This window comes from Patagioenas fasciata, chromosome 24, assembly GCF_037038585.1.
Source record: "Patagioenas fasciata isolate bPatFas1 chromosome 24, bPatFas1.hap1, whole genome shotgun sequence".
NCBI classification, from domain to species: Eukaryota; Metazoa; Chordata; class Aves; order Columbiformes; family Columbidae; genus Patagioenas; species Patagioenas fasciata.
In genome coordinates, this window is record NC_092543.1 from 2,790,396 (window position 1) to 2,805,793 (window position 15,398).

The 15,398-nt window shown below is 47.1% G+C and overlaps 1 protein-coding gene across 2 annotated transcripts in view; it reads left to right on the forward strand.

The window, feature by feature from the left end:
* ARHGEF12 (Rho guanine nucleotide exchange factor 12) overlaps positions 1 to 15,398 on the forward strand; it is a 70,627-nt gene that overhangs the window by 29,356 nt on the left and 25,873 nt on the right. For both annotated transcript variants that reach the window (XM_065855494.2, XM_065855495.2), the window contains 16 exons: positions 3,069 to 3,167; positions 3,521 to 3,570; positions 4,321 to 4,378; positions 5,440 to 5,618; positions 6,149 to 6,226; positions 6,538 to 6,657; positions 7,280 to 7,414; positions 9,010 to 9,081; positions 9,831 to 9,923; positions 10,066 to 10,176; positions 11,007 to 11,105; positions 11,729 to 11,771; positions 11,887 to 11,992; positions 13,344 to 13,481; positions 14,502 to 14,534; positions 15,086 to 15,200. In XM_065855494.2, coding sequence (XP_065711566.1) covers positions 3,069 to 3,167; positions 3,521 to 3,570; positions 4,321 to 4,378; positions 5,440 to 5,618; positions 6,149 to 6,226; positions 6,538 to 6,657; positions 7,280 to 7,414; positions 9,010 to 9,081; positions 9,831 to 9,923; positions 10,066 to 10,176; positions 11,007 to 11,105; positions 11,729 to 11,771; positions 11,887 to 11,992; positions 13,344 to 13,481; positions 14,502 to 14,534; positions 15,086 to 15,200 — 1,529 coding nt within the window. The remainder of the gene's footprint in view (positions 1 to 3,068; positions 3,168 to 3,520; positions 3,571 to 4,320; positions 4,379 to 5,439; positions 5,619 to 6,148; positions 6,227 to 6,537; positions 6,658 to 7,279; positions 7,415 to 9,009; positions 9,082 to 9,830; positions 9,924 to 10,065; positions 10,177 to 11,006; positions 11,106 to 11,728; positions 11,772 to 11,886; positions 11,993 to 13,343; positions 13,482 to 14,501; positions 14,535 to 15,085; positions 15,201 to 15,398) is intronic.

Below are 15,398 nucleotides of genomic sequence, written 5' to 3' on the forward strand. Positions count from 1 at the left end.
ACCGAACAACCCAAACAACACCAACCCTGACAAGTTCCTTCTAAACCAAAAACACTTGAGTTCATGCGGTTCGGTGAAATGCGATCCGTTCCTGCTTTGAAAACGAGGTCTCACCTTTCCCGGAGTTTGGGATCACACTCTGATATGACAGTCGCATTTCTCAGAACCATCAACAGGTTTTGCCTCGACTTGCTTCAGTAGAGCTGGAAAACTGTCCTGGGGAGGCTTGTTTGGCTTCCTCCCATGTCAGCAAGGGAAACGCTCTGCTTGGAAAGCGTCTGGTTTGTGCTGATGCTTCTGCTGAGTTTGTGTTTGAAGCCTGGACCCTTCCCTTGCCACATAGATGCTGGTTGGTGGCGGGTTCAGTGGATCCACGCGTCTTGAACCTGCGTTTTGCCTCACACTACTTAACCGTGATACACGGGAGGTGCCGTGGAGCTCTCGTGGGTTAATGACAGGAAACATGTGGTGTGCGCGATGGAATGTCTCTCTGTTTATCCTTCTCAGCCCGCACAGCGTCCTGGTTTTTCACGTAGGGCAGAGAGAAACACGACTTCCTAACACAAGACTGACGCTTCCTGCAGATGCTCCGGCCCCGGCCAGTATCTCTGGGAGCAGTTTCCACTCGTCCTTCCTTTCCAGTGGCCTTTGCTGGGCTGGGCCTTGCCCCGGCCTGTGTGTGTCCCCTCTGCTCTCCCAGGGGCTGTGCTGTGTGTGGAGAACTCGCTGTTTGCTTTGGATGGGGCCAAACTATGTAAAAAGCTCCAAGGAGAAGTGCTCGACTGATATTTGTCTGGCTGGTGACTGGATGTTAACCGGCTCGCGTTGGAAACGAATCATGGAAACGTCCCGAATGGCAACAAGAGGAGGAGGTGTGGGCTTTGTGGATGTGTTTGCTCTCACCTCTTGAAATTCTCAATTAAGGAGCAGGAGGCCAGAACTTGTTGAAGTGTGTGAGTGACCGGGGGGAGAAATCGTTGGGATAGACAGAAGCCAGTTTATAGTGATATGAAAGTTAGAGTAGGGTATTTTCTTCTGTTGATCAAATCATCTCATAGCTGTGTATTCCACAAAATACAGCTGATCAGGAGAGAGATTTCATGTCATTTCAGATACACCATAATTTACAAATCGATGCCACAAGCTCCCACAATACCTGTTTCTTGAAGAACAGTTCTTGTCTCTTAAATAAACTTAAAATTGATATTAACTTTGGGGTGGTAGGTGAGATACCAGTTGCTCTTCCCTTTTCCCCACAACTCGGTTGCATTCCAAAATTATCTTCCTTTGTATTTAGAAATGATCCGTTTCTGGCCCAAATATTAGACTAGACTGTACACATAATCTTTCACATGCTTAATGTGAATGGTCTTGTTTTATGAATGGTATTCAGTGCCACTATTATCGACAGTTTTTTTACGTAAAGAATGAGCAAATGACACTCAAAGTGAGCAAATGGCAGATTTGAGGGGCTTCTTTGTTATATTTTCTTCCCAGAGAGCACTTGAAGGTGACTCTTGGCCTACCTGGTTCAGACCTATCAAAGCCGATCTGGCCTGTAGGTGATATCTTCAGAAAACCTTCACATAATTGCATTAAAATCAATATAAAGCTGCTGTGTGTCTCGGTCAAGCACAATATCTGTGAGCTGACCTAGCTAGGCCTCATTTCAGGCTTTTACGTTGAGTTAGGAGATGGATTAAGCCCCTGCTTCTTGCCTGAAGGGAATAAACACAGGGAAATACCTGTTATGAGGTAGTTTGGGTTTAAATTGTCCTAATTTTAGTTTCCTTGAAGATTTCCTTGAAAACTAAAACTTGGTCTTGGGTGAGATGGAGACTTGTGGCGTGAAATGGCTTGAGTTGGTTATTCTTGGAACCCAAGTTGTACTCGGCTCGTGTTCCGTGTCCTGCGGCGTTTCCTCTGCTTCGCACCAGGGTCAGCCCAGGATCCAAGCGTTATTAGTTCTGGAAAAGAGAGAAATTTGGTGAAAGAGCCACACGGTGCCTTCAAAGAAGGCCGTTCGGGTGAGTTAGTGCGTTACTCATAGAACCTGTAGGTCCGGCGGGTTGGAGACGAGTTTGGGTGGAACAGCGCATGTTCTGTTCCCACACCTCACCCCGGGGCCTCATTCTTGTGAAGTGAGACCTGGAGAACTCCGTCGCGCAGAGAAACGGGAGGTGCGGAAGGGAGAGGCGTGTTCTTTCACTTTGTTTCATCAATACGGTGCGAGAAGTGGGGTTTTTCCTCTTTTCTGCTTTCCCCTTGTGCCCATTCCATCTGCTCGCTTCAGATCGTTACGCAGAGCTTCGTTTGCTTCTGCTTTATAGGAGTTACTGGGATAGATAGAAGTGCTGGAGTTCAACCTTTTCCACTGCTCCCAGCCCCGTTTTTCATACGGAGGAGAACAGGGTGACCGGGCAGGCAGGATTTGCACTTAGGGAAGGGAGAGGAGTAATTGGAGACACAGGTCTTGTCCTTCCTCACTGTCCCGGCTCTGTGCAACATCCTCATCCAAACAGAAGGTGCCTCGAGATGGGGTCTTTGCTGACAGTTGGGAGAACTTTTCCTGCTCAATAAAGCTGGTTTAGTGCAACCCGTTGATATTTGTCTCAGGGACATGCGGCTTTTGTAGAGCAGCTTGTACAAGTTGTTTGGTGGTCTTGGTGCTGTGGTGGAACACGACAGCCCTCTGCTGTGCTTTGAAGAGCTGGTAATACAGACAAAGGGAAATTGTGCTCGTTGGCGTGTTTGTAGCTGCTCTTCTCCACAAGCTGCTTTCACCTCCAGTTGCGTGTGACGTGCCGGAGCTGTCTGCATCTCTGCTGCTCTCTATCTCTGTTTTGTGTAACTGAAGCAATAAGCTTGACCTGTCTTGACGTTCCTATCCGCTTCTGGAGCGATGCCCTGTTTCTGTGTCTCATTTATTTCCCGCTCTGTTGTTCTGTACCAGTTTCTTTCAGTGCTCTGTGATTATCTAGGAGGATAAGGCTTTGGACTGATGCCTCGCTTGTGTCTCTGTATTTCTCTCCTCTTTCTTCTGCCCTTTCCCCACCTCTGGTGCGCAGGTCTCGTTCAGCGCTGCGTCGTTATCCAGCGGGATGAAAACGGGTTTGGGCTGACGGTCAGCGGGGACAACCCGGTCTTCGTGCAGTCCGTCAAAGAAGGTAAGCGGAACATGCCAAACCACAGCAGCCGAGGGGGTTTTAGTGAGAATCAATTAAACACTTACATGACATTGAGGAGAAAAACCAAATCACCTTCTTCAGTATTTGGAAAGTGGCCTCTTGCATCGGAGAGGAAGCAAAAGGCTCCGTGAAACGTGGTGGGGTTGTGGCTTGGTGTATGCACCTCAAAACGAGAACGAAGCGAGAGATGCTGTGAGATTTTAGTCTGACAGAGACAGAGGAAGCTCGGCCGGGTTTGCCTGGAACTTAGAGAGCTTACACAAGTGTGTAAACCGTTTCTGCTTTGAATGGTTCTCTGGAAATCGGAACTAAGTGACTTCTCGCTTCTCTAGATGGAGCAGCCATGCGGGCTGGAGTACAGACAGGTGACAGAATTATCAAGGTAAGGGCACTCAAATCATCACAGAAATGGATAATTTGTGTTCAGCGAGCTCTTTGCATCCAGTAATGTCATCGGTGTGGCTGGTGGGATGTTTGCATCCGCCTGTGGGATGGGGAATGGTCCGATTTACCAGCACAATGACCTGTGCGAGCTCGCTGCTGTGTGTTAGTGTTGTGGAGATCACTCTCATTTCAGGACTTTATGGGTAAGTTTAGCGTCCTACAAGCTGCAAGTATCATAACCAGAAGTGGAAGGGGAGAGAAGGGACAGAGAGTTATTAATTACCTGCAAATAGTGCTCTTGGATTACTGGTTTCCCCCTCACTGCCCCCAGACCAGTGTTCTCCTTTAGTCCCCAACAACCAAGAGATCAGGTCAGTAGCTAAACCATCTAAACAATTGCTGCACAATTATGGCTGCACTCCAGCAGCTGCTGATGCAGATAGAGCTGGGGTTCCAACTGGGCATTTTAATTGATTAATTCAATTAGCCACCCTATTTTTTTTCTGCCCTGCTTGCCTTTTTGTTTGGTTGCTTGCTTTGTTTTCTCTGTTACGTGTGTGTCGTTTCCTTTGATCTAACAGATCAACTGTTAGAAGGATAAATTATCTGTCAGTGCCTTGAAAGACACAGTAATATGGATATGGGGGAGATAAACCGCTGTTCCTCATCCTCCGTGCTCGTTGTGTGGTGTGCGGGGACCTGGGGTGGAAATCGGCAGCTAACCAGTGTTAACGTGCTGTGTCCGCAGGTGAATGGAACCCTCGTAACGCACTCAAACCATTTGGAGGTGGTCAAGCTGATCAAGTGTAAGTAAATTCAGGTCGCTGTTATTGTCACTGTGCTCCTTTAAAGCATGAAAGACGTGATTTTGTAGGACCAATGACTGCTGTCACGTACCAAGGACAAGGTCTAACTGTGCCCCGTGCTGAGAGATGAAGGGTGTGCAGGAAACAGTGAAACAAGGGTATATTTATTTTGGTTTTACTTGTGTGGAACAGCTTTTGTAAAAGAGCAACTGAGTAAATTAGTATTTTTCTGTTCAAAAAAGAAACAACTAAAGGCTGAATACAGAGCCATCTATAATATTGCGAGTGGAAAGCAGACAGTGAATAGAGATTGATTGTTCACTGCTTCTTCCAATACAAAGGGGAAAGGGATAGAGAGGGGAAGGAATCAACTACAGTTGCTGGGCCAGGATCAGAGCAGACCTTTGCGCAGTGCTGAGTGCTGAGGTATTTCTTCATATATCAGGTATTTAAGTCATGTAGTGGTTAAGCTACAAACGACTTTCCAAAGAACTAAATGACGACGTGGCTTGGAAGAAACATTGGAGAAATGGCTGAAGAGATTCCATGAGTCCCGTTAAAAACAGAGATCTCTGCTGCAGGACTCAGAAATCACTCACAGACAAGAGAGGTTGGACCAGATGATCCTTGGGGTCCCTTCCAACCCGCGATTCCATGATTCTGTGTTCTGTTCTATGATTTTGCAGTTGATCTGTGCTTCTGCAGTTTCTCCTCAGCTTGGTGTTCAAAGTTACCATCAAACCTTGGCTGCGTGTCTTCCCATCTTTCGATTCCACCTTCAGTTCCATAGCTATTAATGCAGATCACTGTACATTTGCAAAGTATTTCTGTTTCTGAAGGAAGTGCGCTCTTCAGTGGTTTTCTTGTACAAGGAAGAAGGTGGTAGCGGTTCCTTCCACCCCAGCAGAGTTTAGTTGTGGCATGACTGTGTGTACTGTCAATGCCACCCGATTGGATTGAAAGTTTTGGGATTGCCTGAGATTTAAACAGAGATCTGTGCACCAGAACTGCCACCCGTGCAGATCTGCGAGTGTGTCTGACATGGGCTTGTTCTCCCGCAGCGGGTTCCTATGTAGCTCTCACTGTCCAGGGGCGCCCGCCGGGGTCGCCCCAGATCCCGTTGGCTGATTCCGAGGTGGATCTGGCAGCGTTTGGCCACATGTCTCCCATCATGGCATCTCCCCATTCACCCGGCGCGGCGGGAAGCGCGGAGCGGATCACGAGCCCAGTGCTTATGGGGGTAAGATGTAAAGCTCTCCTTCCAAAGAGTGCAGCAGTGGAATAAACATCATCTCTTTTTTTCTTTAATAGTTTTGCTTTTCTTGAACAAATCACAGAATATTTATCCTGTGACCATTTAATCACATTTTGCAAGTAAAAATATCCAGTCCCATCTGAGATTATACGGTTGAGGGTTTATTCACGGGTTGTCTTTGAGGTGCCTGATGTGAGATGATACACTGTCTGGGCCAAGCCAGTCATGCTGTAACTTCTATTAAAAAGTAGCTTGTAAAGTGTGCAGACGTAGCAAAGAAGAGTAGGAAAAGCAAATAAACAAACACTTTTGCTCTATTTTTTTTGTTAAATATTGATAGCTATGTTCAAAAGTAGGAAAAAGTGCACAGGACGGGATTTAGGAACTTGTGGTGCTGCTTGTAGCGCTTTGCAGAGCTCATGTTTAGCAAGCAGATGAAAAGTGGGCATGTCCATTTTCCTTTTCTTCCCAACTCCACCAAAACACCCAACTCTTAATATCTCTGTATTTTCTAGGAGGAGAATAATATTGTCCACAACCAGAAGGTGGAGATCCTGCGCAAGATGCTGCAGAAGGAGCAGGAGCGGCTGCAGGTACCGGAGCCTCACGAATTTGAGTGGGGTGGAGCATAATGCACGTTCAAAGATGTGAATAAATCCATCAAAATGTCCATATCCCTCCATCCGATCTAATCCTTGGGCAGGGAAGCATCTTGGACTCTTACTGAGAGATTGCAATAGATGTGGTTATTTTCATACGGCACAGGAGAGAGAAAATAGACGTTGTGTCGCATCTCCTTGGCAGGAGTGCAGATGTGCTGCGTGGTATTTAAACGGCGTGCAGATCAGTGGTAGGTTTAAGCTTTGATACGGAGTGAAAGCAAGCTCGTGAAATTCTTTTTCAGTGTCTGCAAGAAGAGTATAACCGGTCAGCCACCCCGCGGCTGCTCAAAGAGATACAGGAGACCAAGAAGCACATTCCGCAGCTGCAGGAGCAGTTGTCCAAAGCCACAGGCTGTGCTCAGGTAGCAGAAAAGGAACGAACGTTCTTGGGGGCTGATGGTGCTCTGGGCAAGCAGTTCCCTGCAGTGCTCTGCTGTGCTTGTGCAGGCAAATTGCACCCTCTAGAGTTGAGATGGGTCGTTGTTCTTGCACAGGCTGGCAAGCAATAAATACAGTGTGTACAGCAGACTTTGCAACGGACTTGCAAATCATCTGTGAAAAGCTGCTTTAAAAAATAAGTGCAAACTATCATGTGTTTATTAGTCTGTCAATACAACTTAAACCCATAAAGTCATTCTTACAGTGGAGAATTAATAACTGGAAGCTTAAAACAGTTTTGAAACCAGAAAGTAGGTGGTATTATTTTTCCCCTTTTCTCTCTGCCTGTAACGTTGTCAGCCCTGAAAAGTCGGCGTGATTTTCTGTTGTCTCCTTTTAGGAATGCATTGTGGCCTTTTCTAGATGCGTGAAGAAAGCTTTATAAATAATGTGAACTCACTGGGTTTTGAAAGAGCTGGTATTTAAGGATGAGTGTCAGGAGGATGGAGCCAGGCTCTTCTGGGTGACAACCAGTGACAGGACAAGGGGCAGTGGGTCTCTTGAAATGTTGTACGTGCTCCATCCTGTCTCACTTGATCTTTTTAGGACGGAGTCTTGTCGGCCAGGTCGGTGACGGAGTCGCTGCAGATCAGCGAAGCGGAGGCGGAGAGCGGGGATTGTGTGAGCAAACTGGATTTCAGTGGGGACAGCCCCTCCCGGCCCAACAGCGACATTGCTGATGTGAGTCTGGAGCAGCTTTGCATCTGTATTTGCTTCCTTTGTGCGGGTTCATTGTGTTTGAGTCATCCTGTGTACTGTACGTATGTGTCATGTCTCGGGAGTGCTGTACATTCCTGCAATAGGCTTCTCAACCTTAATTAAGTCACTGTCTGATTAGTGCAGGGGAATTGAGGCTCTCTGCTGGGTTTTGGCTTAAGTTTGTTGTTTGACTTTAAGGATGTGGGAGCTAAATTTGTACCAGCAGGTGGAAGTGAAAAGGAGGTGGGTAAAATGTGAGTATACGTATGTCTCCATTTTGAAATGTTCCATCCAGAGACCTGGACAGGCTGGAGAGCTGGGCGGGGAAAATTTAATGAAATAGAACAAGAGCAAGTGTAGAGTCTTGAATCTGGGCAGGAACAACCCCAGGTTCCAGTGTAAGTTGGGGAATGAGCTATTAGAGAGCAGTGTAGGGGAGAGGGAGCTGGGGGTCCTGGGGGCAGCAGGGTGAGCATGAGCCAGCACTGGGCCCTTGTGGCCAGGAAGCCAATGGGACCTGGGGTGGGTTAGAAGGGGGTGGTCAGTGGGTCAGAGAGGTTCTCCTGCCCCTCTGCTCTGCCCTGGGGAGACCACACCTGGAATATTGTGTCCAGTTGTGGCCCCTCAGCTCCAGAAGGACAGGGAACTGCTGCAGAGAGTCCAGCGCAGCCACCAAGATGCTGGAGGGAGTGGAGCATCTCCCGTGTGAGGAAAGGCTGAGGGAGCTGGGGCTCTGGAACTGGAGAAGAGGAGACTGAGGGGGGACTCATTCCTGGGGATCAATATGGAAAGGGGCAGTGTCAGGAGGATGGAGCCAGGCTCTTCTGGGTGACACCCAGTGACAGGACAAGGGGCAATGGGTGCAAACTGGAACACAGGAGGTTCCAGTGCAAGAGGAGAAGCAACTTGTTGGGGGTGAGGGTGTCAGAGCCTGGCCCAGGCTGCCCAGGGGGGTTGTGGAGTCTCCTTCTCTGCAGCCATTCAAACCCGCCTGGACCCCTTCCTGTGGAACCTCAGCTGGGTGTTCCTGCTCCATGGGGGATTGCACTGGATGAGCTTTCCAGGGCCCTTCCAACCCCTGACACTCTGGGATTCTGTGTAATAGGCTTCTCAGCCCTAATTAAGTCACCATCTGATTAGTGCTGGGGAATTGAGACTCTCTGCTGAGTTTTGACTTAAGTTTGTTGTTTGACTTTAAGGATGTGGGAGCTAAATTTTACCAGCAGTTGGAAGTGAAAAGGAGGTGGGTCAGATGCACCTGTAAAATGTGAATATACATATGTCTCTATTTTGAAATGTTCCAACTCTAAATCTGAGTAGATGTCACTCATGTTTTTATAGAATAAATGCAGGAGAGGGGCTGTAGTAGATTTTACAGCTTTGCTTCTGCAGTCAGTTGCTTTTTGGTGTGTGTTTTGAAACTGTCCATGTCGGTCATGGGTTTTGGTTTGGCTGTTCAAGCGTTCACTCTGTGAGAAAGGAGAAGTTTTGGCTCTTGTGACTGAAACACCTCCCGTGCAGTTCTCATTTCGGTGGCTTTGCTGGCGCTCACCAGAACTGAACTTCTTCTTTCCCAGAGTCCTCGCAGTGGTCTGAAGGAGCGGATTTACCCGGATGAGAGCCCAGAAAAGCCTGAGGTTCAAGATACTGTGAGTACAAAGTGTCACAACAACATCTCTTGTAATGGGCCTGTGAAAACCTTGCTGGTTTTCACCGGTTTCTAGGTGGATCACACATAAACTTTGCTTTAGAAAGCAGAATGCAATTAAAATTGTGCAGGGAAAATGAATCAGCTGAGTAAATGTTTGTGGAGCTTAAGAGCAGGCCCATTGAGAGGCGAGAAATGCTTAATCAGCAGGAAAACATCTGGACCTAGAAGAGGTAGAGCAGTTGTACGTGTTATATTCCTTTAGTCCTGCAATAAATGGAACAGTCTTGTCTTTAGGATATTGAGTCATTATGAGGCTGGCATTACCAGAGGTGACCTCGACAGCAGGCAGAATTGGAACGCAGCAGGAAGCGCAGACCTATCTGAACATATTATTGTGATTTCTGAAGTGTTTTCCCCTCATCTGCTTGATCTTACAAATGGAGAAATACAACTCTGTACGAAGACAGCGTGTGTTGTATGCTACACGCTCAGCGTGCTCATGTCTGTACATAACGCAGTTGGTTTCGAATCATCTGATTTTGTGCTTGGGAGGAGCATTTTTAAGAGGATCTTGCAAATGCAAATTTGAACGGGCTTGTGCAAACACACGTGGGTTTCCATTGAGTTCTGAGAAGGACAATAAAATGATAGTGACATCTTGAACTTGGTAAAGAAGGAGGGATGCTGTGCCAGGAGAGTAACAGCACTGTGTATTTCTTCTCTTCCCTCGCTCCCGGTTCACCCCAGGATTCCCAGTCCAGTGTTGGGAGCCCCCTGTCCCGAGTGGGGACTCAGATCATCGGGGCGGAGGACGACGACTTCGACACTGAGCAGGAGCAGGTGGGAATGACCGTTCGCCCCCCCTCAAACCCATGTCCCTCTGTGCCTTTGGATGTATTTACAAGGAGCTGTTGGAACAAAAGTTCGTGGTTTTTCTCACAGTAGCTTGCTTGAAAAATTCAGTTTCCACGTATCTCTACAGATTAATGGGCAGTGCAGCTGCTTCCAGAACATCGAGCTCCTCAAGTCTCGCCCGGCTCACCTGGCTGTTCTCTTGCACCACGTGGTGTCCCAGTTTGACCCTGCAGCACTGGTAAGATGCTCTGGCATGGTTTCCTTGACCCAAAACTCATAGTGTGTATCAGGATCTCCTCATTGTGTAGCATTGTTGGTCAAATGAACAGTGTAGGGGAAAGGGAGCTGGGGGTCCTGGGGACAGCAGGGTGAGCATGAGCCAGCACTGGGCCCTTGTGACCAGGAAGCCAATGGGACCTGGGGTGGGTTAGAAGGGGGTGGTCAGTAGGTCAGAGAGGTTCTCCTGCCCCTCTGCTCTGCCCTGGGGAGACCACACCTGGAATATTGTGTCCAGTTGTGGCCCCTCAGCTCCAGAAAGACAGGGAACTGCTGTAGAGAGTCCAGCGCAGCCACCAAGATGCTGGAGGGAGTGGAGCATCTCCCGTGTGAGGAAAGGCTGAGGGAGCTGGGGCTCTGGAGCTGGAGGAGACTGAGGGGGGACTCATTCCTGGGGATCAGTATGGAAAGGGGCAGTGTCAGGAGGATGGAGCCAGGCTCTTCTGGGTGACACCCAGTGACAGGACAAGGGGCAATGGGTGCAAACTGGAACACAGGAGGTTCCACTGCAAGAGGAGAAGCAACTTGTTGGGGGTGAGGGTGTCAGAGCCTGGCCCAGGCTGCCCAGGGAGGTTGTGGAGTCTCCTTCTCTGCAGACATTCAAACCCGCCTGGACCCCTTCCTGTGGAACCTCAGCTGGGTGTTCCTGCTCCATGGGGGGATTGCACTGGATGAGCTTTCCAGGGCCCTTCCAACTGCTCACATTCTGGGGTTCTGTGAAAACTTGGCATTAGGGCTGTCAGCAGAATTCTCATGGTATCGCTTAATTTCTTCCCTTCCTGTTTCCCACAGTTGTGTTACCTTTACACAGACTTGTACAAGCAAACCAACTCCAAAGAGACTCGCCGTGTCTTCCTGGAGTTTTACCAGTTCTTCTTGGACCGAGCTGCAGTACGTTCTCTTATTTTCAAGCATACCTAACAAGTTGACTTGTACCTTTCTCTGCTCTCCTGAACTGGAAGAAACTAAGAGTTTAAGTCCTCTAAAATAAAGAGGTTTTTTGTTTAAATGTTAGCGGTGAATATGGCAAGATGGATGGCGCGTAGCCTCAGTTGCTGGTAACTCAATAAATCGTGGGGAAATCATTGTCTAGTCGGAGAAATAATTTTGTAATACATCAGCAAGCTCTAGCTGTTACACGTTGCCATTTAGTTAGTAATTGCTGATATATTGACGTGACTATTGCGGGGATTAGGAAGTTTTATGCGTCTCTTGGAAAGTCCGAGAAACTCTTTACTAGTGCGATAGTGTAGCAGAGGCTACATGTTCAGATGGCATAATCCTAGTGGAATGGAATGGAATGGAATGGAATGGAATGGAATGGAATGGAATGGAATGGAATGGAATGGAATGGATTGGAATATATATTCAGGATGGCAGTCTCCCCCTTAATATCTTCAGGTGTCCAAGTTGTATGACTTCAGCTTTTAAAGGGATTTTCTTCTGTGTTTTCTGTGTCTTACTGGGTTGGTGTTTGTCGTGTAGGTTCTCTCAGCCTTTCTTTTGCTTTGCAGAATCTAAAGGTTGCGGTTCCCGATGAAATCTCCTTGGAGCTCGGTAGGTGTTTGTCCACTTCCTGCAGTTTCCGCTCGCCAAGGCATTCAGAGCAAGTTTCTGAAATATACTCTGTTCTCAAAAGAACGATCTGACAACTTTTCTCTTTGACTTGCAGACAGAAGACGACCTGAACTAATTCCTGAAGAGCTTCATCGCCAGTTTATACAAACTATGCAAGATAAAGTCTGCCCAGAAGTCCAAAGGAATCTGGAAGATTTCAGGTAGCAACAGCTGGCCGTGTAGTTTCTGTTTCATTCGTACCTGCCCTTGGTCAACGTGTCCGACACAGAAGTCCAGACTTAGTAAAACACAGTAATTAATCTTAGACTGAATAGGAAGATTGTGATCGATCCTTGAATGTGTTTTGACACTGTGTCACAAGCACTCCAGTGCACGATCAATTTTAGAGCTTGGATTCCTTGAGGCAATTTCAGAATACCGTTACTTAGAGGATGTTAGAGAAATCCTTCTTACTAATTGTGTTTTATAATCAGCTTATATCTTTATTTTTTTTCCCTTGGGCACAGAATAATCCACTTTAGAAAGCTGTCATGGGCATATAGGAGAATTTGATAATTAATGTGCCCTTTCATGTGGAGTCATAAGAGCTCTGTGCCAACATGAGACATTCTACCGAGACAAGTGTTCAAGAATGGATGTTTTCATACCTAAAAATGTCTCAATTCAAGTGTACGCTTTAAATGGGTGTTGAGGGTTTAGATTGCGGGGTGACAATAAAACCCTGGCAGATGTATTGTGAACCCCCACTACTCCCCTTCCCCCTTCAGCTCCTCTCTCTCCCCCCTTCCCACTCAGCACAGGCGATCGGGAGGGAAAGAAGGACAGAGAGAGAGAGTTGGAGAAATAAAAAATGTTTTACTAATGCTACTGATAAAATAGAGAAAATAATACAAAATATACAAAACCAATCTCCAAAGTCCCAGCAACTGCAGAGCCGGCACCCGAAGTCCTGGATTGGACTCTGCAGCAACCAGAGCTGGATTCAGTCTGTCACTGGCCTCAGGTCGCAGGGACGACTCGCAAGGTCCTCTCCTAATGTCACCATAGGGAAAAGGGACGAGATCCTCGTGATTTCCCACTTTTATATGAAGTATCAGGTGAATGGGATGTTATACACAGTTGGTCAGTTTTTGGTCACCTGTTTCTCGTTGCCCCTCTCGTGGGATGTGCATCCACTCTTATCAATGACCTCGCATTCCATTGCTAGGTTTACCAAAACACGTATCTGGTTCTCCAGGAAAATGCAGCTGATATGAAGCTTTAGCTGACAGGCAAATTCACTGAAAGAGAAACTTGTTTTTAACAAAACCAGGACCATGCAGTGCTGCAAAAAGAGTGACTACTTTTTATGACCCTTTCAACAGCTGCTTCTCTTGATAAACAGAAGGCTGTCTTAGCTGTGCTTATAGCAGGTGTTGCGCAGAAATGTCACGACTTCTCCGTTTTTGTACAGAAACCAGTATTGCAACCTGTTTGTCATTCTGAATGCCGAGAGGTTGGTTTTCCTTGTTGTTCGGTTTGAAGTGACGTGTCCCCCTCGCTGTTTTCCAGGCAGAAGCGCAGCATGGGGCTGACCCTGGCGGAGGGAGAACTCACCAAGCTGGACGCAGAACGAGTTCGCGACAGGAACGCGGTGGAGAAGGAACGAGCATGTGCAGAACAGATTCTCGCTAAAATCGAAGAAGTCTTGTGAGTAACAAGTAGAATCCTGGAGGGTCAAGAAGTTTCTACCCTGAACCTGACAGCAGCAGAGCAGAGGAATTAGGAACTAGAAGCAATTTGATGTTGCTACGTTTGCCTTGCTATTAATATATGTTTGAGTTGTGATAGCCAAAAGTAAGTTAATGGGTAAAGTCCTTAGATGTTTTCAAATAGCAGTGTCCTGTATCCAAACGAGCGCGGTCAGCAGGACAAGGGCAGTGATCCTGCCCCTGTGCTCTGCACTGGGGAGGCCACACCTGGAGTGTTGTGTTCAGTTCTGGGCCCCTCAGCTCAGGAAAGAGATTGAAGTGCTGGAGCGGGTCCAGAGAAGAGCAACGAGACTGGGGAAGGGACTTGAACACAAGCCCTATGGGGAGAGGCTGAGGGAGCTGGGCTTGTTCAGTCTGGAGCAGAGGAGGCTTAGAGGTGAGCTCAGCACTCTCTAGAACGACCTGAAGGGCAGTTCTAGCCAGGGGGGATTGGGCTCTTCTACCAGGCACTCAGCAACAGGACAAGGGGGCAGGGGCTTCAACTCTGCCAGGGGAAATTGAGGCTGGAGATTAGAAAGCAATTCTGTGCAGAGAGAGTGGTCAGCACTGGAATGGCTGCCCAGGGAGGTGCTGGACTCACCGGCCCTGGAGGTTTTTAAACTGGGATTGGCCATGGCACTTAGTGCCATGATCTGGTAATGGACTGGAGTTGGACCAAGGGTTGGACTGGATGAGCTCTGAGGGCTTTCCAACCCAGTCCATACTGTGATTCTGTAATGCTTCCATTGTCAGCTTGGGCCTTGTTAGATTGGAGTCCTTTTTCGCAGTGGTGCAAACCTATAGCTCTGGAACTCATTTTTTCCTTTAATATAAGCTGAATCCAGTTTTCCCAGCTGACTTTTGTTGACTTTTTGTTGACATTTTAACACTTACACAAGTGCTGATGCTCTGAGCGGATGTGACCAGCTGTTAATTGGGTTTGGAGTTTCATTTTTCAATTGTTTCTTTTCTTTTTTAGGATGACATCTCAGCCTTTGGAAGAAGACAAGAGGTAATGGAAGTGGTGTGGGCTTAGTTTGTGAAGGAATAACCCTATTTCTGAGCAGAACAAGACAGCCCTCTGCTGTCTGTACCCGCAAACGCGCATCTTCTGAATCCCATGGCCTAATTCATCTGAATTCAGAGCATCAGCCTCTTGCTCTCCACTTCTTCTTATTCTGGAGTTTGCTGCCTTGGTCTCAGATGTAAAAAGAGAGTTCATGTTCCTTTTGGTTCTGTTTACAGCAGCCATACCTTTTACTTATTTTTACCATAACTCAAAACTATAATGCAACTTCAAATATGTATTTAGTGTATAATTTCAGGCTGTGTGCCTTTTATATACTGCATCATCTCTTTACAATTCTGATATTGACTGAATCTTTCTGATTGTCTATGGTAGTTTGTTTCCTATTAAAAACAACAAGAAAAAGCCAAGTTCTTTTAATCTGAACTTAGTTAATTTCTCAAGACAATCTTTTTCATTTTCTTGAGAACTTGTTTTCCCCATTACATTTCTCCTTATCTTCCATCTTCTTTGTGTTTTATCTGTACATTTGGAAGTTCCACGATGCAGTATGTGATTCTTACGTACATGAAACACCTGGGAGTCAAAGTGAAAGAACCTCGGAACCTGGAGCAGAAACGTGGTCGCATCGGTTTCCTGCCCAAGATCAAGGTAATCGCGCTGTTGAATTCGTTAGAATTCAAACCCACGTTAGAAGTCGGGATGATTTCACAGTGTTCAAGGCGTCGGGGGGATCTGGGATTACTGAGAAAACCCAGCAGTTGAAATTGGGTTCCTTCTAAATTCTAACTGCTGGTTTTTCACAGTTCAAACCTTATTAAAACTTGCTGGAGAGAGTCCAGCGCAGCC